General features: G+C 37.5%; 1 protein-coding gene across 1 annotated transcript; it reads left to right on the top strand.

The window, feature by feature from the left end:
- The first annotated feature begins 6,900 nt into the window (after positions 1–6,900).
- On the top strand, positions 6,901–19,603 carry LOC145681386 (glycine receptor subunit alpha-2-like). Its single transcript, XM_081753036.1, has 3 exons — positions 6,901–7,082; positions 12,178–12,463; positions 18,894–19,603. The coding sequence occupies exons 1-3, from the start codon at positions 7,027–7,029 to the stop codon at positions 19,092–19,094; spliced, it is 543 nt and encodes a 180-aa protein (XP_081609162.1). The 5' UTR covers positions 6,901–7,026; the 3' UTR covers positions 19,095–19,603.
- Positions 19,604–26,858: the final 7,255 nt, after the last annotated feature.

Here is a 26,858-nt window from a genome sequence, read left to right as displayed (position 1 = left end):
TGAAGGACCAATTCATACTGATTACAACAGGTAATAAAACTCCTGTACGTTGAGAACTGTTCGAGATATTCAGCTTGGAAATTTATATGTGAAAATTAGTGGATGCATGTTTCAATGCGTTAAGTATTCTCACCCATGGCGAAGCCTGATGGTTTGAAATTGCTATTGCTTGATCACTGGGGTCCATTCAGAGACAAATTGTCCATTACAAGTTGCATGACGGATGGCAAAGATCTAATGGTTGAGAAGATACCAAAGAATTGGACACGACTTGTGCAACCATTTGATGTGTTTTGATTCCGATCAATCAAAGATTATGGCAGGAGATTTGTACATAGTATGAATCTTCTTCATCTGGACGTTATAATGTACCAACGAAACAATCAAATAAAGTTCGTGTCCATACGAATCACTTCCGATCACCGCGATACATTGGATTGTTTCAGTTTGCGTTCTACAAGGCAGGTTACGAACAAATTATAGGCCTATAACTTTTGAATCACTTGTCGAATTTGCTTTTTGCTTTGGTTCTGCGAACTGTTCTCTTGACGGATGCAACCCAATTGCACATATAAAATGTTCATGGTGCAAGGGAGTATTTTGCCTGCGTCATTTCTTCATAAAACAGAAGAACAACAGTGATCAATTTTCATCTCTAACCTATGATTATTGTGAACAATGTAATGACTAATTGTATCTAACAAACCCGTTAGTTATTGCGAAATACTTTTTTTTCTGTTACTTCCGATAGCTTTCAATTCGTATGTCAATATTCGTTACTAATTATCTAGTACTTAACGCGTATAAATGCGTATATCCTCATTTTCTGATATAAACTTCCAAGTTGAATATCTCGAACCGTTCTCAACCGTACAGGAATTTTATTAGCTTGTTAAAATCAGCATGAATTGGGACTTAAATGGTATGCTTAGTTTCTCTGCAGGCGAGTGCTTTCTCCTGAACTTCCCTTGTGAGGGACAGCCAGCAGTGCTTTTTTGATGGAACTTTCAAGAGCTGCTCGAAACAATTTGCACAGCTGTACACAGCTCATGCTGACATAGGGAGTTCAAGTGAGAACACATAAATCGTACCAATTTTGTACGCACCGCTCCCTGACAAAAAACTGAAAGTACACTCATGTCCAAAATTATTGTCGCATACCTATAACGATCTTCTTGTAAGAATATAATTTGATAATTTTGCAGAGTACTTTTAATGCATATATTATGTGTATAATCAGGAAATTTATATTTGTGATAAATTTCATAGGAAAAGAATTATAAATACGAAAATCATAATGAGTAAAAGAAAATATAAGTAAATGGACAAGAAAATTTTATTTTCGTTTTATTGTTCTTATTTACTGCTCTTTTGACATGAAATTTACCACATACTTGTCTTTGCCGATTATACACATACTAACATTATAAGAAATACCGGACGAATTCGTTATCAAATGATATTACTAGAACAACATATTTATAATCATGTGACAATAATTTTGGACATGAGAGTACATACAGAATCCTGTTTACCTTTGTTAGGTGTTGGTCTGAACAACACGATCCTAAGGATCATCTAGTTTCTTTCATGCTTCTTGGCGTCCGGTAATGTTTTCTCTCAGGCTCGTGGCAGTCAGCACGCCATCGTGGCAGTCAGCACCTTGATATTGGCAATCAGCGCCAAGAGTATATTATGATCCTACGAAATCAGGTGCGGATGCTTACGTTTTTACGAGATATGGATGAAAACTATCCAACATTAAAAATAATGCAAAATAACGCACAGGGAAGCAAGGTGGCAACAATGGAATTAAGAAGATTAGCGGAAATAAAAAGAATAGATATTGTGGCAATACAGGAGCCATATCTTCTAAATAGCAAATTAACAACCTTTCCTGTGGGAAGTAGGATAATCTATGGAGGAGAAGAGCCAAAAGCTGTGACTGTAATCATGAATAAGGAAATTGAAATACTGAAGCTAACTCAGTATGCAGATAATTGGATAACAACAGTGGAAATTAAATGGAAAAAAATAAATTTTGGATAATTAATGGGTACTTTCAATACCGCCTACCAACTCAAGATTTTGTAAACAAAATACAGGACATAATAGGACAAAGAGGTAATAATAGTATTCTGCTGTTGGCAGACACAAATGCAAAGTCAACAATGTGGGGAGCACAAGAAAACGATTTCAAGGGTGACTTAGTGGAAGATTTAATTATTCAAAATGGACTGCAAATCTTAAACGTGGGAAATAGACCAACCTTTATAGGAAACAGAGGAAAATCCCACATAGATGTATCATGGGCAACCACTGAGTTAGCAAACAGAGTAACAAATTGGCATCTGGGAGACAGTAACACGCTAAGTGATCACGAAATTATCACCATAGAGATTCAGGCAAACCAAACAACCAAAGTAGCAGAGACATATAATATAAAGAAAACAAACTGGAATAAGTTTAAAGATAATTTAAAGTTACCACAAATAGAAGAAGATAGTAATATTACACAAATAATACAGCAAATAGAGTTAGTAACCAAAAAAGCACTAAAAGATGCTACCCCGACAAATAAGGAAATTAAGAAATGCGAAGACTTTTGGAACCCCAAACTCCAGAGGTTGAAACGAATAGCAACATCAGCAAGAAAAAGCTACCAATCAACACTTCATCCCATTCTGAAGGAAAGGAGATTGGAAAAATACAGAATTGCTAAAAGGGAATACAAAGAAAAACTATTAGAGGCAAAAAAGAAAAGTTGTGATTTATTCCTAAAAAAAGGAATATAGAAGTAGACCCATGGGGAACACCCTACAAACTAATTACACAAAAAGTCAACCCTCTAATATTGAGCACAGTTAAAAAACCTGATGGAATGCTAACTACAAACAGAGAGGAAACATTAACGGCATTAGCAAATAAGTTCTTCCCAAAGGATATAAAGGAGACAGATACGGAAAGTAACATCGAGTTAAGAAACAAAATGATGGAGGAAACCATTGATACTGTACCTGAAGAAGATCTGGTAACAAATGAGGAGATGGAAAAGATAATGAAGAAACTTAAAAAGAAAAAAGCACCAGGAATAGATGGACTAAAGAACGAAATATACAAAAAGGCAAAAGATATTTGGACACCATATCTAGCTAGACTATTTAACTGGTTACTTAAGAAGCAACTTTTCCCAGATACCTGGAAAGTTTCAAAGTTAAGTATCCTATCTAAAGGACCAGAAAAGGACGCCTCAGAAGTTGGATCTTATAGACCCATTTGCTTGCTTAAAAACATTTCCAAAATTTTTGAAAGAATAATACTAAACAGGTTACAAAAATATAGAGACGTTAAGGACGATCAATTGCAATATGGTTTTAGAACTGGAAAATCAACAGAAGACGCTATAAATAGATTAGTAGATAATATAAAGGGAAAAAGGTACGAACGAAAATATGTCTTAGCACTCTTTATAGATATTGAAGGAGCTTTTGACAATCTTTGGTTTCCCTCTCTTCTAGAAAATATCAGAAACTTAAATTTGCCTAAATACATAATAAACTTAATAAGAAATTACTTATTAAACAGGCAAATCATAATACCGAACGAAGAAGGAGACATAGAAATTGAGACCGAGAAAGGTTGCCCACAAGGTTCTATCCTGGGACCAACTTTATGGGACATTGAGCTACAACCATGCTTGGAAGTATTAAACAAGATGCAGGAAGTGGACATAGTTGTTGCATTTGCCGACGATATTGCAATAACAGCAAGTGGAAATAGCAGAAGAGAATTAGAAATTAAAGCTGCAAAAATAATAGAACAATTAGACAAGTGGAGCAAAGACTAAACTGAAACTATCAACGAGCAAAACTAAATACCTAATTTTTGGAACAAAGTTACAACGAAACCCAATAATAAAGCTAAATAATATAAACATAAAAAGAGAACAAAAGATAAGATATCTGGGAATAATATTAGATGAAAAACTAAATTTTGATGCACATTTTAAATATATAACAACTAGAGGGAACAGCATAGCAAATAAATTAATTACGATAGCTAGAAACAAATACAAACTACCATTGAAAATAATAAATTTGTACCAAGAAACCATTTTAGCAGCTGCAATAACATATGCATCAAGTGTTTGGATTGGGAGAACATTAGAAAATAAAACATATAAGAATAGATTAAATAGACCACAAAGAAACATACTAATAAGATTAAGTGGAGCTTTTTCATCAACATCACATAGCTCATTAAGTATAATATTAGAAGTAAAACCCATGAATATTGTAGCTCTGCAGAGGGCAGCGAACTATTGGTTAAGAAAAGGAAATCTAGACAAAATCAGGAATACATTTGATAAAGAACTAAATACCTAAAAAGAAATTGAAGATCATATGATAGCAATTTGGAATGAAGATTGGTAACGGTATGAAGGAGCTCACAGAGTACATCAGATATTTCCAAACATAAAAGATAGACTACAAATAAAACATTTAAATCCCACTTACGGAATAATTCATTTCCTAACAGGACATGGACCGTATGAAGATTACTTGTATAAAATAAAATCCAAACGGACACCAAGCTGTGAATGTGGAGAAATTGGCACACCAGAACACCACATTATGTGGTGCCCAACAATGGAAGATGACGTGATACTAAGAAGGGAAATTCGAAACAAGACTTTACAAGAAATATTAACTAGTAAGGAAGATTGTGAGAAATTGAAAAAAATAACTAATGAATACTCAGATATAAGAAGAAATATGTACAGAAGAAATTTAAACAATGGAGAGAATTAAAGTGATGAATGAAAGAAAATGAACGAATGTGAGACTTGTTCCTGGACCGGAGAAAAGACTCCAGGAGAGGAAACACAGGAAATCCGTGTCTCCCACCGGGAACAAATTGAATGAATGTATGCACCTCCAGCCAAGGGACTGGAAGAGGAATTCCGGTGCAAGAGTGTGTGAAGAAGAGTGCGTGAAGTAGAGAGTGGTGGCGGGTTCACGGGAGGGAATAGGGTAATGGCAAGAAAGGACATAATGGAAACACCGCATTTACCGTTCGGGAGCCAGGTGAGGTTGGTGAGGATAGCACTGGGATACAACGGACCAGGGTCCACACTAAGTGCTCCGAGTGGATCCCGGACCCAGTCTATAAGAACCAGCCAAGATACCAAGGAACGCAAAATGAGCGGTTAAAAGAAATAAATAAATAATGAATACAGTATTCGAGTTAAACGAAAAGATAAATTTTTAGTATGTGGAAGAGTGAAAGTAAACAATAAATGGAAAAACATACAGGCTGAAAAACTAAATGCTTAAGTTAAGCCAGAAATTCGTGTGGTGCAAGGTGAAGTTAATATATATATATATATATATATATATATATATATATATATATATATATATATATATATATATATATATATATATATAAATAGAAAGTCATATAGGTGAAAAATAAGTGTCACTGATTATTAGTGTTAGTGACAGCAAAAGCATTCAGTGTAGTGTAGTGTTAAGAATATTAGTTTTGGTGTACAAAGGTTAGTGTGAAACACAGGTGAAAACCATTAGTGCAGTGAAAGAAATAGATGAATACCAAAGAAATATATTTAAAAATATGTATATATATATATATATACATAAATGTGTATATGTATATATATATATATATATATATATATATATATATATATATATATATATATATATATATATATATATATATATATATATATGTATGTATGTATGTATATGAAACATATGGGTGAAAAAAAAATCTAAACATACAGGGAAAACCTGCAAGAAACAAGAAGAAGCCTAAGGTAAAAAAAAAAGAAGAAGCCAATAGGTAAAAACATAAAAACATAAATACGCAGAGAACACAGATACAAAACACACACACAGAAATACACAATAAACAAGCAATCTAGATTCAAACTCATTTGTTAAATTTTTATAGCTTTTTTTTTGTTTGTTTGTTTTTTTTCGTATTTGTAAATTTTCCCTTTTTTTGGTCTCTTTTCCTTTCCTATCCTTTCCCTCCCAAATTTTCCATTTTTTTTCTTTTTTCACTTATGGAAATAAAGAAAAAAAAACTACTATAGAAATCATTCGCAATGATGATAACTCGTCGGTTTTCGAATGCTCTAGGTAACCGACTAAGAGTAACGCGACTGAGCGAATGTTAAAAAAAAAAAAAAAAAAAAAAAGCGCCAGTCGTGGCAATCAGCACCAATAATTAGCTGTGGCAGTCAGCACCCCACCGCTTACTACAATAAACTAAATGTATTTGTATCTGTTGCTTGGAATTGACTGTCCGGCTCAAACTTCTTGACGTTTGGCTAAAGCCAATGGTGCTTAAGAGCGACGTTGTCAGATTTCTTTTTCCTTTCGTGTACAAGAATAATGTGAAACGTTTCTTTTATGAAACACGGATCGGAGAACGAAGTAAACCTTCAAACCGAGAAGGTGAAAGAATAAACACTGGTTTAGATTGACTTGTGTATGAAAAAACAGTCTTATGAAAAAACAGTCTTACAATAAATTAACGAACCACTGTGCGTAGAATAATGCTTTTCTCTCCTAATTATTTAGAAATGATTTTCTCGTTTCCTAAACATACGTTCCTTGTACATTATATGAACAAAGGTGATTTTTGAGTGCAAATAATGTTTATCTCAAGCATCGGCTATTAGGCAACCTCGCGTAACTTTCATTGGATAATGTAAAAACAGAGGCCACGCCTTAAATGTCAAGAGGTTTGAGCCAGACAGTAAGTTCCAATATTTGATTCTAACAAACAAAAAAAATAATCTAACAGAAGCCATTTTAAAATAGATCCATTGTTTCCTTCTTTCTTTCAGCTGAACACTCTGCACTGCTAATCACATACACCTTGTCCAGGCGATTTTCCAGCCATCTGTGGGATACATACGTCCCTAGCTCAATCTTTGTTATAATCTCCTGGATTAGTTTTGCAATTCCTCACAACGTGATTCCTGGAAGAATGGTTCTCTTGGTTACAACATTGCTTACACTTGTCACGCAATACAACTCAATCAGGTAAACAAACATTATTACATTGCTGTAGGCGCATTCTAGACTAGAAGTTACAGTATCGTAAAACGGGGTTACTTTGCACAAGATTTAAGCCATTTTAAAGAAAACCGCATGTAACTCACAAACGTGATGATTTAGAACACTGTATTTTAAACAGGGCCGCGGTGGCTCAGTGGTAGAGCGTTCACATCTGGTGCTTGGGGTCTCGGGTTCGATCCCAGCCCCCGCCAAGTGAACTTTGTGGTGGACAAACACCGTGTGCGTGGGTTTTCTCGGGCTTCTCCCGTTTCCTCCCACTTTCTTCATTCCACCATTTCATTCATTACTCATCTTCACCGTCTCCTTTAGCCTAACCGGCATAACCGTGAGACGTAAAACTCAAAGATTTCTTTTTCTTTTTTTCTTTTTTTTTCTTTTTTTTTTTTTTTTTGTATTTTAAACATATAATAGCTAGATATATAAGGAAAACATTCGTGCAAGTTCATTGGTAAGCTTTCAGTTTGATCGTAATTATTGAAATATAAACTTTGGTGCAAAGTAATCCTGTAGGTTGGGTTACTTTGCACTACATACAAGAAAGTATGTTCAACATACGAACATAACGTTTCTGTGGAATGTTTTCCCTTCAGTATTTATAAATTTTACTTTCTACACATAACTGCATGCAGTCTACAAATATTGATATTATAATGATGGTACCGGTGTCAGTACTTAGTTTGAATTATCGATATTTGTAAAGAAAATTATGTATTTTCTTTTACCGGCACAGGAACCGCATTCTAATAGTTTAGCATGTGTCCTACAAAAATGCCAACTCAGGAACAGAAAAAAAATCTCTGTGAACTGATTTGCCTTCGTTATTCATTATATCCAAGAATAACCAACCGTAGTTAGTGGAAGATTTACGGGATTTGGGACTTTCAGGCTGAGGCCCACCCAAATTGCACGATTTATTTAAAAAAAAAATCTAATGGTAGTCATTCCTATGCATATAAGCTGGAAGCCCCCCCAAAAAGTCTAGCGATTTCTAAAAAAAAAAAAAAAAAAAAAAAAACGAACTCTTTGTGAGTGAAGCCTCTCTCTCAAACTACTTTTCTGGATCCACCACTGTCCATAATTTATTTTCCTACAAGAAATTCATTCCGGCATCTTCCTAAATAGGAAGTTTACCTAAATTTAGAAAGCAGGAGGTTCCAGTAGTAATAATTTCCTATCTGAGCGGTATTTTAGACCGGTGGAAAGTAACCCCGAGTAGAGGCTGAAACCGCCTTCTCCCAATTATACTTTTTTTATGACTTTAAAACGTTTCACATTTCAATTTCAACTATTGTATCAAAGTCCCATTATACACAGTAGTATTCTCCGAAACTAACTTAACTTTGACGGAAATGTGATATCTTTCAAATTTTGGTGGCCTTTACAGTGGCTGTTTTCCATACCTCTACAATAATGAACCCTCTCGGTAATTAGAACTGATGTTAACCGCCAACATTATAGCCAAAATACAGTTAGATGTTCTATCTTACGGTGCCAGTTGAAACTTCCTCTTTTCTGTTCATGGTTTTGCCGACAGATGACTGTGAAACTCTTTTCATAAAAGTGACCCCGTCTTACGGTAAGTTAAAATAATTACTCTGTTGGCTAGATGCAAAATACCCTACAAGGAGTTTATCTTATAATAATACAAAAATCAAGAGCTCATCTTGAAACATTGGACATTTTTACGTTTCTAGCCACATACTACATTTTGATTTTGTATAATTCGTACCTAACCACTACCTTTCCAATAGTATATATATACTCGTACCCAGTGGTGTAAGGAAGGGGGCCTGGAGGGGCCGCCCCCCCAAAGAGGTCCGACAATGTACTTTGGTACTTTGATGTTTGTAATTTTTATATATTTTTTATGTTTATATATTTTTTGTTTATATATTTTTTGTTTGTAATTTTTCTATGTGTACCTATAACAGCACTTCCCCCTCCCCCCAAACACACATCCTGGCTACGCTACTGCTCGTACGATAAGTTATTACTTAGTAGTAAATGCGAGGTGCATCCAGAAAGTAAGTTCTAAAAGTACCCCAAGATGACGTTAGTGCAAGAGCAGGAAGCACTTGGGTAAAACTAGAGGAGGAACACACAGCCATAATACCTAGATTAAATCCAAAATTTGTGTTGGTAATAAACGTAGCATGCGTTCAATATATAAGCTATTTGTTGCTTTACAGAAAATAGATATAAGCATCTCCCAAATATAGGGGAACGTGGGGCATAACGGGGAAGGGGGGCATAACGGGGTATCGGTATTTTTTGAACTGTAATTAACTGCAATCTAGCGATAAGTACCTAAACAAGATTCTCAAGGACGAAGGGCTGTTGCGCTTGAGCAGCGTTCTTATCAGTTGAAAAGGAACAGTGCTGTGTGTCAATTCTTTGTTTTCGTCCTATGGCATAAAACGATTGGGATTTTACTTCAGTCAAGTTAAGGCAAATTATTTATTACACACTTTTAAACTATTGATATGTTGAAAGAATATTTCTTCTGTATTTGTTGTGTGTTTTTGAAGTTTACGGATTGTAGGTTATAACAGATACTCGTTGATTTAACACTACAACTCATCTGGGGCAAAACGGGGTGAGGCAAAACGGTATTGCAATCACCCCATATTGCCCCATTACCCCATTATGCCCCGTAAGAGTATCGATTGTGTAGTTTACTATCCAGCTCGAAACATTTCTTGTTAATGCTGGGATTGCATTTGCGCAGTTTTGTTTAAGTTTTTCATGCTGAATTTTCAATATTTGGTTATGTTGATTTGATGTCAGGAAATATTAAGATTTAACTGACAATAATCCGATGTAATCTGCATAAACTTTGTAGTACAATTCCCAATGATCACATTCTTTCTTTTTCTTAATAATGACTAATTCAGAATGTACATTTTGAAGTAATTATCAACATTAAAAAAAAAAAAAGAGTACTCATCTTTTGTTATATTTGATTATTGAGTCTAATAAATATTTCATAAAATTCAAGTTGTGTTATATAATAGTTATCATATATTGTTGATTTATGATAAGTCTATATTAGAGCTGGATATTATAGATGTAATAGTGTACGGGGCAGTATGGGGTAGGGGCATAATGGGGTTGACTGAAATTCAATGTTCCATTATGCCCCACGTAGGGGGCATAATGGGGAAAAAAGCCATTTTTGGAATAAGCTAAGCAAAAAGGTCCAAAACAATATTTTTGAAAGGATTTGCTGGTTGAAATATCACAATAAATGTCCAACGTGTCTACCGCAGAAAAATTACTGCAATTGAGATATTGGTTACCAATTTAGAAAGGCAAATATTTTAGCTTCCCCATTATGCCCCACGTTCCCCTATTCTATAGAAAGCGTTGCTCAATTTGGATCGGTTTCTGGATTGCATTCAGAAGATAACAAGCATACGTCACTCTAACCCTCTTCTCTGTGTTGTCAAGCGTACTTCATGGTTTCATTTTTCACCAATGATTTGATATCACTGCTACACTCATGAATTGTAAGCCAGTGTTCCTGTCTTTTTCTCTGTCCTGATGATTATGGTTAAAGGCCATAATGTTCTGCAATTTGAGTGAACTCAGATACAATAAAGTTATATAAATTCCAAAAGTCAAGTACCAAAATTTAAATGTACTTGTGTACTAAGGTCAATAGTATTGTTTTAGCTACAGCACGGCATATTTGAATATTTTAGTGGAAAATATTTCAGTGTTTGAATATTTTAACTTTTCAAACTCAACTTACTGATTGCCTAGGTTGGACCTTTGCATGTTTTCTGCATTAGACCGGTCCCTTGAATCAAATCGTTTCATACCTTTGGCATGGGAGGCCCGGGTTCGATTCCCGGCGGGAGTTCATGTTCGGATTTCACGTTAATCAGTAGGTCCCCGTCTCATATAGCCTCGCTGCTGAAAAGGGACGTTAAACTCAACCAATCGTTTTTAATTATTCTTGTCTATTGCGTCAGTATTATAAAATAAAGTATCGTACAAATCAAACCATTTGGCGTGACAGCCCTTTGTGGGTCTGAGCCGCTCTAACGCCATCTGTTAGCGACCGACTGAACTATGTTCAACCTAAGACTAACACGTGGTCAGTGCACTGTCTCTAACACGTGTATCAGGAGCTTAGTAGCCGTCATCTCTTTTATTTACGTGACTCCCCAGATCGCCTCGTGACGCTAGATGGAGACCGAAAATTGGGAAGCACTGGTCGAGAATCGAACCCGGAACCACGCGGAACGAAACCAACACTTTAACCAATAGATTACTGTGTCCGCTTCTCAGTATCCTGATTGGCCAAAAACGTATTGAAGAAATATATTACTATTTTCTACTCCAGGATGACTGAAAGAGGACAGTGTGCAAAATTTACTGAAAATGAATTGCAAACGGCCCTTTCAGCTTGATTTGGACTTGGGACCGCGGTGGCTCAGTGGTAGAGCGTTCACCTCTGGTGCTAGGGGTCCCGGGTTCGATCCCAGCCCCGCCAAGTGAACTTTGTGGTGGACAAACACCGTGTGCGTGGGTTTTCTCGGGGTTTTCCGGTTTCCTCCCACTTTCTTTATTCCACCATTTCATTCATTACTCATCATCACCGTGTCCTTTAGCCTAACCGGCACACGCGTGGGACGTAAAACTCAAAGATTTTTGATTTGGACTTGATATCAATAGATCACATGTCATTTAATTTTGAAAATGATTCATTTTTAAAATGAATGGTCCACTTAAGAGACTAATTTCCTTAAATTGACCAATGGCAATTGTTTTTTTTTATTATATAAAGTTAGCGCGTGACTTTCTGATTAAAATAAATATGTGTTATAAATGCAGATATGAGTATAATGAACATCTTATTACAGCTCTTAATTAAACGTTATGAAATTGGTCTAAACTCTCCTCTCGTCGTAGACAACTCTCTCCTACGTTTGTATTTGTATTAGACAGAGAAATGGGCCTAAAATTTTGTTATTTAAATCTATTATACGCGTACTATGTGTTTTGTATTGTGTTAAATATATGGTAGCTCAAGCACTTTTCTACTTTCCAGGGCAACGACTCCACAAGCTCTTGGGGTGAAATGTGTGGAAGTGTGGCTTATCACGTGCATTTGTTTTGTATTTTTCGCGCTAATGGAATATGCCATGTTGCTGATTGGCCAACGCTATGAGAAATGCTACAAGAAATGCTACGACGACCTAGAGAAATTGGTGATAGAATCAGACAACGAGGATGGTGAGAATGAGCAGGGAAATGAGCAAAAGGCTGGCGTTTCTGTCGTTTCGGATAGAGCAAGAGTTCATCCAATGCGATTGGAGAAGCCCAAGTCGACACGTGTAAGTAACATGCATTACATAGTGGAGTAATACACATTTCTTTTGTTGTGTTATACAGGGTATTAATGAAGTATACTTTAAGAGGTCATTCCTCACATCAAAATAAGAAAATAAGTTTATATCGACCTGTTCCTGTAACAGTGCATAGTGTCAGAGCTAGAGGCGTGGAAGAAAAATAAATTGCAGCATACGTTATTTTGAACACAAGGAACCGTGGAATGGCGGTCCATACCGGAGTAAAGAAAGTCGCACATACGACATCCAAAAATTCATATTTCAGCAATGTGCAATGGGTCCGTAAGGGATTCCCACAAGGCATGATTCTCAACATTCTGATGATTTCCAACAAATTCTCAGATATACTCACATTGCTGAAATATGCATTTTTGTATGTCGTATGTGTGGCTTAATTTACACCGATAAGGACCACCACTCTACGGTTCCTCATGTTCGAAATACGTATGTTGAAATTTATTTTTCTTTCTTTCACGCCTCTGGACGCCTCTAGCTCTGACACTATGCACTTTTGCAGGGGCTAATATTTTGCCTACTTTGAACCCATCTTTAAATTCCGAGCATATTCCAAAGTCCCAAAGAGATAGTATTGCATTTGCGTCAGCCGACTGTCGCCAGGGGCTCTACAATCTATACGGGCAGTGCGAATTTTGGTCCACAATAGTAGTTCAAGCCGACGGGAAACAATGCCTATTTCCTTAGGAACCGATGTGTGTAAAGTGTTGTATTAATTATTTTATTAACAACTAAATCTCTTTTTGAGAAGGATTAAGCTACCCATTGTTTCAGCGGCAGTTCCTTGTGAACGCCGTAAAGTTTTGCCGGGACGCCACTCTTGTTTGGCAATATTTTTCATTGAAGCTCTTCTCTTTAAAATCTCGATGGCTGTCTTCAATCCAACTCGCTGCTGCTCATTAATTCCTGCCTGCTTTTCTTCTGGTTGAACTCTCTCAATATCACTCCTGCGTTGCTTCTCCTCCCATCAATATATGAGAAACCCAATACGGAAATAAATTAAAGATAAACAGGAACCTCTATACCCACGTGCACCTCCTACATGCAGTTAAAGATCTAAAGTAGCACGTCGAATGTTGTGTCCCGTCACGGTTTTTATCCTCCGACATTTACCGGACAGTGAGTATTAGAGAAAGAAAGAAGAGTAAAAAAGAAAATAGGAGAGCGCATGTGAAGATTTTTTTCACCTCACCGTTGGCTTGGATAGTAGGAGGAAAAACCCCGGAAAGAAATGGATCCCAGGGAAACGCCTTTAATCGGTCATGCTCAAGTTATTTACATGGTAAACCACACAAAGAAGGGGTGGGGAAAACCATGTAAAAACTTTTTACTAAAAAGCGTATTTTACTGTCTGTATTTTTCTAGGTTAAAAAGCTGGGTGTGAATTAACACGTTAAATGTATATATTTTGTGATTACCTTTCCTTAGTGATGTTTTTTAGCATGCAGTTTCGGCATCTTCTTTTTCTCCTTCATCCAGTTTTCGATTGGTTTGTTTTTGTCTTGGCCAGTTTCTTCCTCTCCCTCTTTGGTTTGGATGCTATGTACTATGGATCTGGGATGTATGTGGATCCATCGGAGCTGGTGATTGGCTGCAGGTGTGCATTGAGAATTTTCAATGTAGCAGTTTTAATTACCGTTGCTAATAGTCTCCTGTTTTCTTTATATGTTACTTTGGTGAGTATGCTAGATGCCCACACAATGATTTTGTCTGACAGTTTCGATTACTTGGTTCACGTACTGCTTGATGTGTTCTGGTACTTGTGTTGTCGTCTGTTCAGGACTTAGTATTTCCTTCTGCTGGGTTTGAGGTGGTGATTGTGTCTTCTTTGGTTCTTTCTGTTGGGTGTTTTTCTTGGTGTTTTTCGCTGGTAGAGTATTCTTGTGGGTTGAGTCAGTTCTGCGTGGTGAGGCCATTTCGGACAATTTCCGCTTCCGGTTCCATGCCCCTCCATGGCACACGTTGCGCAGAAATTCTTGCTGACTGGTTTGCTGCACGGTTGGTTGTGGGCTTCCGCATAATCAGAACAAACTCTCTGTTTGTTGCATAGCTGCCTCCGGTGCTCATATTGGTAGCAATTCCATCATGGGTCCGGCCTTGCCTGCCCTTTAGATGCTTCTACTCTATGATGCACAGCGTAAACACGTACTCCATGTGTTTTAAGATAATGGACCTGGTCGGGTTTGGTACTAAACAGCCGTAGAAGTGGAAGGGGTCCTGAAGCTGGTTGTGTTCTTATAATGTTAGAGAATACAATGTCCTGGTTACGTAAGTAAGTTATGATTGGCTCTAATTTCTCATCTAATGGTACCCCTTTAATTATACACGTAAATGTTTGGGATATCTTCTTCTGTTTATTGTCAGTGCCCTTATTTCGTTCCTCTTTCTGGTTTGGGAATCCGTAGGTTGGGATAAATTCTTGGCTCTTCTCTCTTTTTTTACTACAATGAAGCCTTCTTCCTTATCTTCTACTAGTACTTCTTGGCTCTGAGAAGGGCTAGTGTTTCTATCTTTCTGGGCTGGTCCTACTTCTGGTTTAGCACTCCGAACCGTTTTGGGGAGGAACTTTCTGTTGAATTCTGCTAATTTCTCAGCGTAGGCCTGGCTTTCGTTGAAGTTCTTCTTCTGCTGCTGGTCTTATTTTTCCGAGTTTTGGCTTTTCACCTGTGCTTGGTTTTTCTTTGTGTGAGCGTTGAGGTTGTGAGGTTTCCTCCTGTGTGAATCTACGTGACTGGCTCTGAAAAGAGCCTGCTTTTTCTTCTTCGGAGCTCTTGACTTCCTCCTGGTTGTCAAATGTCATGCCTGGACCAAAGTCTTTCTCCTCGAAGATGCGAAGGAATATTTCTCGAGCTACTTTGGTCGGGAAGGTTATCATATATGTTCTTTTTCTGAGACATATATTTTCCATCCCGGAAGCGTCGATCTTCTTCTTTTTGTGCCTCATGATGTCCTCGTGGATGCTAAATCTAGAGCCGACAGAAAACATGAATACTGGTAGCGGCTGCAGTTCATTCTTTATCAGATTTGCCTCTGGATCAGCTGCGAGACACTCAATTGGTTCTAGATAGTGCTGCCGCTTACGTTCTTGACTTGTAAGCTTCTCCATGCTAGGGTTCTTCCTTTCCTCCTTCTTGGTTAGGTTCTTCTGCTTCGGCATCTTGAACGGATTTTTCTATTGTTTGGCTCTGGAAAGGGTCGAAGTATTAATTTAGGATTTTGGGCCTAAAATGGACCGTTTTTCCTTTAATTTGTGTGTTATTTTTGTCTCTACAGCACCCGAAGAGAAATGTATTGCATCCACATCAGTTGACTTCGGCAAAGCCTGTACAACATACCCGACCAGTGCGAATCTTGGTCCACAATAGGGGGACACACCGACGCAATGTAATACTATTTCTTCCGGTTATGCCTGTATGTGTAAGATGGCGTGTTTTTGAAAAACCTATCTCAAATGACTGATTCCTTTCTGTATTTATGATTTTGACAGCACCTCAGTTAACACCGCAAGGTTTACTTGTGTGTCAGACTGTTTTCGTTCTGCCGCTGAAACTACATTTGGCCGGTGAGATCTTCTCTTCCGCTGAAATATTCTCTGTCGCAGTAACACGAACTCAGCTCTTCTCAGTACGTCTTCTCTGGATCAGATCAGGAACTCATCTCCCCTATTATGAGAAACCAAAAACAGAAACCTTTATTATATAGAAGGTAGGCAGGAAGGGGCTGGAGTCTGATTGGTCAATGGCGACGTCTAATCAGTGTCAGTCTATGGGCCTCAATTGTGATTGGCTAGTTGCCTGTATTGATTGACAAGTCTTAATTTTTTTTTTTTTTTTTTTTTTTTTTTGTATACGTTTTCTTCCAATGAGGGGAAGCCATGTTTGGCTAAGTTGAAGACTGGTATTCCTATTGAGGTTGCTGCGTTCTCCTAATACTGCTATTGCCTCCTTCACTTCTCTTTCCCAGCGGAAAAAAGAGAAAAGGAAACAAGAAGCAAAAGCGTGTGAAATAAATGTAGGAGGTACGGAATTCTACTTCGCTCCGGGCGCCGAAATCTCTAGCTACGGCTCTGCTTAAGACCTCCAACACTTATGCATTTGGAAATCTAATTATTATACAAGTAATGCCAAGATACTACCACTCAAAATATGACTAAGATCATTAGGCAATTAAAAAAAAAGTTCTATAAACTCTGTATCACAAACATTCTACAAGAAGATACAGAACACTCACAAGGATGACACATGGCACTTGATTGAAATACCACCTTCGGCGCGGGAGGCTGGGGTTCGATTCCAGAAGAGACCTCATGTGGTTCGGATCCCACGTTAAGCAATAGGTCTACGTTTCATAGCCTCGCTGCTGAACGGGACACTAAACTCATATCAAATCAACTGTACTTTGATGTCACGTTGAAAATTAACTTTGCCATGCTCTGTGTAATGTTTACTTTGTTAGATCACATAGAGGAAGTTTAGGTATGTACCCGTGGACTCTCTGGTCTTGAATGCCTTATTAAAAAATCAATAAAAATTGTAAGCTTCTATGTTATAAATATACCACATTGACTTGACACCTAGTCTTATGTTCCAAGCGCTGCTATCGGCTGTAGGAATTCCACTCTCTTTGGCGTAGACGGCTGCAAGGCTCTCTCGCTTAGCAACAGCTGAACTCTTATTGGCTCAACGCGTGGGTGTGTTGAGAGTGTATTTTAGTTCGCATTTTTGCCATGGCTCAAGACATTTTGGCAGCACTATAGCTGGGTACAATTGATATTCTTGCAATGTGGTGCAACCATGCTGTTAATTTTTAAAACACGTTAACCTGTCTCTAAGATTGTATGCTTAGAAACGACATAAGCTTTCAACTCTTTGGCAGTTATTCTTCAATACTAGGCTTCAATACATAGGGATGACGTGTAAGTGGATAAGGAAACCATAGGTTATAAGTGCATTATAGGAAAACCAATATTATTGATATACTTTTAGAATTAGTTCAAACGTATTATAATTTTAAATTAAATCTATCTTCGTGAGAAGTACTAATTGGCATTGCAGAGCTACAGCCAAAGATTTAATTAGTTGTAGGGCATAACGTAGACATTCTTGTACAAATTCATTTATCAATGGTGGCATGAAGTTTGATCATGTTACCAAGGTACTGGTGTCTTTACGTGCGATGGTTGCTACAGGGTGTCCAATATACAATGCAACCCGGAGTTTGGGATAGTAGAACTTTTGAACCTGAAGAGATACACGAATAATGGTTATACCAAAATGAAGCCTTGTTCATGCATATATTTTTAAACTAGGAAGCAACGATTGAAGTACACTAGGAACCACACAGTGTTGCCAGATGTAACCGAAGAAGTAAATCAAGTTTTTTTGCAAAACATGCAAATTAACTCATAACTCAGATCTTAACTCAGGTTCGTTTCCAGGTCTTGAATAGTTCTTGTATACCTCTTGCTTTAAATAGCCCCATAGAAATGAATAGCAGTGTTGCTGAGTGCATGTAAGTAAAAATTCTATCATGATAATTTCAAAGTTTGTTTTTCATTGTTTTCAGGAATTGCATAATGTAGACAGATCCTTAACACACCTTTTGATGCACTGAAACATCAGCAGGGCTGTCAATTCAGAGTGTTAATTTATGAAAACTACGATTTCCCTAGTTCCCCCTTACAGAAGCCTCATCTGATTAGTTATCGGTGGAAATGAAAAGTTTTTTTTTTTTTCATTCCATAGTTTCCAAGGTACTCCAACTAAGCAAACTGAAAATTAACGACAGAACGTCCATACGTACGAGTTATGAATCAATTTACATGTTTTTTGAAAAAAAAAAAATGATTTACACCTTCGGTTACATCTGGCAACACTGTGCAGTTTCTAGTGCACTAGCAACTATCCACTTGACTTCATCGGACACTATAAATACACAGGTAGTGACAAATTATATATATATATATATATATATATATATATATATATATATATATATATATATATATATATATATATATATACAGTTCATGAATGCTGATTGGCTGGGATTAGCTGAAGTAATTTGTAGTAGCCAATCAGCATTCAGGACTTTTTTCGCTGTCTCTTACATATACAAACTGTCATTACCTATGTATTTATAGTGTTTGATGAAACCAAAGTGAACAGTTGGCGAAACTGTTACACTTTATTAATTTTTACAAAAACGTATTGTTTTGCTCAGCGAGTAATTTTAATTCGATATTGTGGTACGGAATCGTTTATGTTCTATTTAAATCAACAAGCCTCACAAACAGCTTGTGTCAGTGTAACATAATATGATAATATCTGTTGCGTAGGTACAATCTTTTCTGTAGCAAATATTATTAATTCAATGTAACGAATTTACTTTTTCATTTTAGAATGGTGAACATGTGTCTCGCAGAGAAGCCAGCAAGCAATTTGCCGGCAAAAAGGAAAAGATGAGGTTCCGTTGGTTGAGAGATCCTTCGAAGGGGGAGCTGGACAGTCTTTCCATCATCCTGTTCCCTTTCATGTTCTTCGTATTCAACGTGGCCTACTGGGTGAGCTACGGAACGGCCACAGAGGAACATGGGAAATGATCATAGGCCATTAATCAAAAACTATCATCGGCCATTTTAGTACCTGTGACAGACAGATATTAACTTTGATCTGAGCTATGTGGATATTTTCATAGTAGAAATTACGAGATTGAACGAGCACAGAGGAGCATGCGTAGCGATTATGAGCCACTAAGGAAAACGATCATTGGCCAGTTTGGTACTGTAACTACGAGAGACAGATATTAACTGTATATCTCAGTAGCGTAGCGTGGTATTCCGAAATGGGGATGCCAAAGTTAGTCACTTGTTTGATATAATACAGTACAATGCAATGCATGTTCAATGTGTATTTTCCTTAACAAGTGAAAAGATTCACTATGCAGGAAATGTTTCGATGACTCATGTTTTAGAGCTTTCTTCATGAAATTACCCAAATCAGAATACCGTTTGAACACCACTCCGACTCCTTTGCCCCAAACATAATGCAGACGAAACATAACATTTTATGCCCTACAGAACACCCAGAAAGCCAAGAAAACCTATCTCATACCACGAAGACTGAAATATTTGCGACTGATTGCTAGTTGTCGTTTTTATGGAAAGCTTTGGGGTAGGTCGTATCCCTTTCAGAGAGCAGCGCTGCTCGTAAGTCAACCGAGATATGGTAATTGTTAACAAATAATAATAATAATAATAATAATAATAATAATAATAATAATAATAATAATAATAATAATAATAATAATAATAATAATAAAATAAATTAAATTTGTGTCTGGTACTGTTATTGTAGTCATCATTTGCTAAAAGTTAGTAAGGTGCTATACCTTGTAGCAGCCGAAGACTTTCCATAGCTTTGTCTCTTAGTTATAAATGTAATTTTCTTCATACTACAGTAAAAAAATAAAACAAATATTCATTTCAAATCACAACGCAAAAAAAAATATACCGACAATTTTTCTTGACCACCAACGATCAATGTTGCTAATCAAAAGCATAAATCTAGTACAGAACGCAAGGGCATAGCCAGAGAGAGGTGAGCCAATAATTTATTACAAGAAAGGAGTGTAAAGCCATGTTCATTAAACAACTTGCAGAAGCTTTATATTAGCACGGCATAATTTGCAACCATCCCATACGATTACACAACACAAATAGAAGATTAACAGGATGAGTCTGCTCATTAAGGCCCGCAACCAGCCATTAAAGTTCAGGAGAGAGGCACAAATATGCTAGGGGGTCCAATCGTCACAATTCTGGATCTCTTTTATCAATAACTACTCTTAATAATTAGGAGGCCAAAACATTTAGGGGCCCAGGTTCCCGTAATTGCACGCCTGGTGGGGCATACAGTAGCAAATGCGTAGATTACGTTAGACGCCAATAAGCAATTGTCCCAGTTCCTTTTCTGCCACTACCATTGTGACGAGAAAAACCGGCTCCACTTTTGTATAAATATTGTTTTCAGTATAATTCCCTTTATTTATTTCTCGTGGGCAGCTTCTTTCTCCGCATACCATACTTCAATCTCGTTTTTTTTTTTTTTTTTTTAAATGTCACCCCTAGAAATTTGTCATCTTGGGTCCAGACCTCAGGTGCCCGTTCGTGAATATGGGCCTGAGTGTTTATACTATCATTTGAAGATACAAATAGAAAACACTTAAAGCAACTCTGGGGGCCTATTTCTGTGTATCTACTTCATTGTCAGATATCCAGATACGGAAGAGCACAAGTAAATTTTGTGAAGGGCAGAGGGTGGCCTACCGGATCGGTGACCGTGATTCTACAGAATGCATTATAGTTATGCTTGTGTATGTGAGTCCTCTCCAAGAATATCTGGCTACATTCTGGGACATGATATGTATTTATGATGTAGATTATTAGTTTGCCTTTAATTACTATTACAATTAAAATGCATTTAATTACGATTAAAGCATAACTATTTTTATACTATCACTTACATAAGCGACATGCTTCATAATGGCGTTGAACTAACTTTTTATGTTTTGTTCTATTTCCTTGACAGCGGTCGTACGTTCTATACAGAAACCATAGCTTAGTTCAAAATATATAGAGTTGGCAGTACTTGAGCATACGCCAGCTTATAGCTAAAGCAAATGTTGGGTTGCAAAGGGATGGCGGGGAGTAGTTGGACATGCGCATTCGACAGAAAGCAGACGAAAACCCCGATGCTTGCAGTAGGCCTGGATGCCCGAGGAACGTAGCGTACAACAAGAGGAAAGACAGAAAATGTGCATCTGAGTGATGCGCATGCGTAGGTTCCGCTTGCCAAAGTAAAGCGAGAGAGCGCATCCACAAGATTGCAGTGGAAATAATTGTGATAATATAAGCAAACTATTTATAAATATAATGAAATAGTACTTTTTTCTTATTAACAGGGGATGCCGGGCATACAGGCGTTCCCTTACGCTACGCCGCTGGTATATCTGTAGAAATGTCGATATTTTCATAATAGAAATTGCAAGAATGAACTTGACCCCAAGCAAACAAAAACTTTTAGTAAATATTAGTGGAGTTCGGGAAGACCAGCACGATCTTATGGTTCTTACAGACCTATATAAGAAAAAAAAGAAACATTTTGTTTTACTCGCCTTTCGGGAAGTTTAGGCTACGGTGTTCAACATCCTCCCTCCTCCATTAATTTGTTTTCTTTCAAATGAACTAAAGTTTTAAATGGAGGCACGGTGGCTGAGTGGTAGAGCGCTTACCCCTGTTGCGTGAGGATCTTGGTTCGATCCCCGCCCAAATAAGTTTGTGGTGGACAACATTCTGTCCGTGGGTTTTCTCAGGGTACTCCCGTTTCCTCCACTTTCTCATTCCACCAATTCTTCCATCATCATTCATTTACCTTAGTCATCGTCTCCCTTAGCTTAAAGGGCATAATTATGGAACGTTCAACCAGTGGCGTAGCGAAGGGAGGACCCAGAGGTGCCGCACTCCCCCCCCCCCAAAGAGGTCCGACAATGTACTTTGGTACTTTGGTACTTTGATATTTAAATTTTTTATATATTTTTATGTTTATATATTTTTTGTTTGTAATTTCTCTATATGTACATATAACAGCACTTGCCTCCCCCAAACACATCCTGGCTACGCTACTGCGTTCAACCGAAAGATTGTTTTTTCATTTTGGAATTTTAAAGTTTTGACTTTAGTCACTTGTTCTTCAAGTTTATTTAAACGTTCTTTAATTCCTGAAAATTAGATTTTGTTATACGTAGACCTATAGCTATCTAATAATCAAATTTGATATAAATGATATTAAATTTATATTTTAATAGGTCTACAATTTTTTTTTAAAGCAAGGGACATTTATTTAGATTTGAAGAAAAATTAGTAAGATCAAATCGTTAAACACCCAGTTTACTTCAGCGAAAACTCTAAGGAAACTCCCAACAAAAATCCTTGAGCTATATGTACAGGGTGATTTTTTTTAACTCATGAATTTCATTTGGATCTAGAATTTCTAACTGAAGTCCGATTTTTATGCGGTTTCTGGCAAATGATCACGGAAGGATGGGGGATTTATAGGACTATGTTTACTGGTTTAAATTCATCCGGGGTAATATCGATTACGCCTCAAGAAAAACAGCAAAATTTCGCCAGTGTACCTTACAATTGGAATGAAGTGCAGTGCGGTGTGGAGATTTGAGTTTTCTTCGTTAGATGGCAACTTCGCCAAGGTCAATAAAAAAGGGGAAACTAGGTCGGCTGTATTGGGAAATGTGATGTACAGTTCTGTGTTACTGTGTGAGTATGACAGCGCACAGTGAGAATAGTGTACTCTTTGGAGCAACATGAGTTTATCGTTAATGCTTTGGAGAACGGAATCTGTTGTTGCTATGCAAAGGGCATTTACAAACATATTTGCCTCACATTCTTCCCCAGACAGGAACATAATGTGGTCGTTAGTGAATAAATTGGAACAAACAGGATCGCTTCTGAGTGAGACAGAGAAGCATCGGACCCCGCAGAAGGGTGGTGTGAAAAATGTTTGTTATCGGCTCCTTAGGTCATTCAAGAAATCTCTTCGTCGTTTGTGGCAAGAAACCGGCTATAGCTGTTCAACATGTGATTTATGGGTGTTACCACGAACACTTAATTTGTATTCTCACTGACACTTGTTTTCTGCAGTTTCGCTTCAAAAATCCAAAACCTCATTCTAATTGTAAGGTATACTGGCGAAAATTTGCTGTTTTTCTTGAGGCGTGATCGATATTATCCCGGATGAATTTAAACAAGTAAACATAGTCCCATAAATCTCCCATCCTTCCTAGATCATTTGCCACAAACCGCACGAAAATCGGACCTCAGTTAGAAATTCTAAACCCAAATGAAATCCACGAGTTTAAAAAAAAAAATCACTTTGTGTATATATATAAAGGACTCAACAGCATTAGTTACAAAGCTGGTGATTACAAACAGTGTTCCAGGAAGAACACCAACTTCTAATATACCCGCCATTTCTGTTCTAGTAAGTTGGCTGCACTGAATCTTAGATTATTTTCATCTGTTACCTTTGTATTTAATAGAGATGGAGCGGCGAATGGCGGATGACCTTCACTTGTTTTCTGTACGAGTAGGAATGGAACGTTTCACAAAGGAACAGCGTATTGTTATAGTGAAAACTTAATTCCAAATGTGGTAAATGTTATGAATTCCACGCTGTACAGAAAACAGATGACGTTCATGCGCTACACTGAAAGAGAGAGAAAAAAACGTATGTGGTTTTCCCTAAAAACGTAGGGCACATTTGTAAATCCTGTAGTTTTTAGACCGCACATAGCACAAGTACATCCACGGGATCTCCGAGACTGAGCCCGCAACGGACGACGGGACATCCACATGTGCTCCCGGGACATCCACAGGATTTTCCGCGGGAGATCCAGATGTCCGCTAATATCCCGGGATACGGGATATTCAACGGGACCACGGAGGGATGTCTATTGGTTTTCCCTCGGACCTCCTGTCCCATCTGGGACGTCCCGTGGATATCCTACATGGGAATCCTTCAGGACGTCCATGAAATGTCTTCTCATTGTCCCGATAATCCCGGGAGCCGAATGGGATGATTGGGATCAAAATGGGACATCCCAGGGACGTAGTGTGCTATGTGGGACTTAACGTACAGCAAACATATAACTGAAAAAGTATATTTCTGTACATACTTTCCGTATAACTATTACGAATAAACATGCTTTTCGTTTGAACGAAAGAACTCTATATAGACGGCGTATCTCAAATAACCGTCGTTTTTCCTAGAGCGGCATAGTTATAGTCACAACTTTTATTGCAATATTTACAGGATCACTTCTTAAATCTCCAAGCCAATTTTGGACCCCAAAAAAAGTGTGATAAGCAATTAATGAGAAACTTTTGAATAACTGCAAAACTTTCTCGTGCTCTTCTGAAAAAGTGCTAAAACTTGAGTTACGCCCTTTCGTGATCTTGACGACGATATGATTCAAATCCCGCTTTAAGTAACAGATCTTGTCTCGTATAGTCTCGGTAGTGAAAAAAGACAGTAAACTGTAATCAATCAACTCTTACATTGCAGTTTAACTCGTTGTCTGTTGAATCAGTGTTATCCAATACCACATGCCAGATACAATAAATACAGCCAAAATTCTATTTAATCGAATTGTTATGCAACTTTTTATGGATTTTCATTTATTATCCATTATGTTTCATATTCTCGTTTGACTGTTCTGCTCACTAACAGGAAATCGCGCTCATTATCTTAACAAATATTACTATTTACTACAATAAGAGAACAAATGAAAGTCGTTTCATGTTCAATGCTGCCAACTTACTAGAACAAAATTGGCGGACATTTCAAAAGTTGTGATTTTTATGGGACACATTCCTTGATTACGTTTTTACTAGGGATGGCCAGAACCGGTTCCTGGTGGAACCGGTTTTCGGGTCTGAACGAATCCGGTTCTAGAAGATCCGGTTCCAGAACCGGTTCTAAAACGGATCTCCGAGAACCGGTTCCTCGTGGAACCGGTTCCGCCGGAACCGGAACTTTCTGGCCATCCCTAGTTTTTACTACTATAACGTTTGAAATACTACATGGAATAACTGCAGATATTGAGGTGTCATTTCATAATTAGTATTGTAATATACTCAGCCAAACAAAAGAAAAAAGTGAATGTCTGCTTATATTGGTGGAGAGTTTTGTTTTCCTCCTTGCCCAAAGCAAAACCTGAAATGACTCTATACTACGTAATTACAAATCATTTTGGTAGATTATTCCAGTGTACGGAAGTTCTCTGAGAACAGTAACCAAAACTTGGGTAAAAATATTCAATTATTGTTACACTTTTATTTTTCTCCCAACATCAACAATTACCCTCATGTGATATAACTTAGTACCTGTGTAAGAGTTTGTGATATAAAATTGAAAGTGATCAATATTTGATTTGTGTATTATAACAGTTACTTTTGTACAAATGTTTCCGAAAGAAATTAATTAATGTAATACTATGACTTATTCTAGTTTTTATGTTTTTTTTCTAAAAACAAAAACTATTCAACTATTAATACAGGGATGCAAATAAGCAACAAAATTTTACTCGCCCAACAAAAAAGGTACTAGCCCACATCCCACAATAGAAATCATTTACTTACCTTCGCTGAGCGCGAGAGATAGCATGAGCTATGAGAAGCGGGAGGTAGGAAGAACGCTATTCGCTGCGAGGATGATAGTGGAGAGAGAGGGAAGATTTTTTGGTAGTGTTTCTAACCCATGCTGATTTTAACCTCCAACATCAGTGAACACAACACAGAACTATACACAAAGAATTACACTTCACTGCACACAAGAACACTGTGTCCGGTTCGGCTTCTTCATGTGTCCTTCAAGATGCCCCCATCTGTGTCATAAATAACTACCCCGGGAGGGAGGGTACTAATAGGACCACTTTGTTTTACCAGCGAAAACGACAAACTTCCTTGTATGAGGAGGGAAGGAGTTGACAAGTCTGTAGCCACGAACTCCCTAAGGTGAGGATATGAGTCCTGGTCCCCAGAATGAATGAATTGCAAATATAGGTTGTGTTATGTGATGTAAGTTTTGCTTACTTTAGCTTACTCATTTAAGAAATAAATAAAGAAAACAATGAACAACTAAGGAAACCTTTATTGCACCGAGTGCACTTTTACATCTTATTAAATAAATAGCCTAATTTATTGTTCAGATTTTTCTAAATGAAGATGAGAAAAGGAAGGCTGCAGATTGATTCAAAGTATCTCTGTCATCCCTTCCCAGAAATGCTTCAAATCGCCAAATTCTAGTTCACTGTTGTGGCAGTTAGCAACACTATTAGGATTGCCCGTTCCTTTCAAGTGTGTTGGTTGCGGATTTCAAGGTCATAGCTCATGCTATCCCTCGCGCTCTATATTCGCCCGCACTGATGAACCACTCGCCCCAGGCGAGTGGGTTGAGTTGAGTTGATTTTAGTTTAGCGTCCCTTTCAGCAGCGAGGCTATATGAGACGTGGACCTACTGATTAACGTGGAATCCGAACCACATGAGCTCCCGCCGGGAATCGAACCCGGGTCTCCCACGCCAAAGGCGCGTACGCTAACCACTTAGCCACGAAGGAGCTCCCCAGGCGAGTGGGTGAGCGGTTATTTGCCTCCCTGTATTAATAATTCTTCGAAGGCATTCTTAATTTATTCTTACTTCGCACTATCGTTAGATCTTAGAATTGATATTGTTATTTGTTACTTCATTGTTTCAAACACGTGTTATGATTTATGAAGCATGTTCTCCTA

The sequence above is a fragment of the Thermobia domestica genome, chromosome 3 (genome assembly GCF_964235325.1).
Source record: "Thermobia domestica chromosome 3, izTheDome1.hap1.1, whole genome shotgun sequence".
Taxonomy (NCBI): domain Eukaryota; kingdom Metazoa; phylum Arthropoda; class Insecta; order Zygentoma; family Lepismatidae; genus Thermobia; species Thermobia domestica.
Note: the sequence above shows the minus strand (reverse complement) of the source record. Positions and strands in the feature narration are given on the sequence as shown.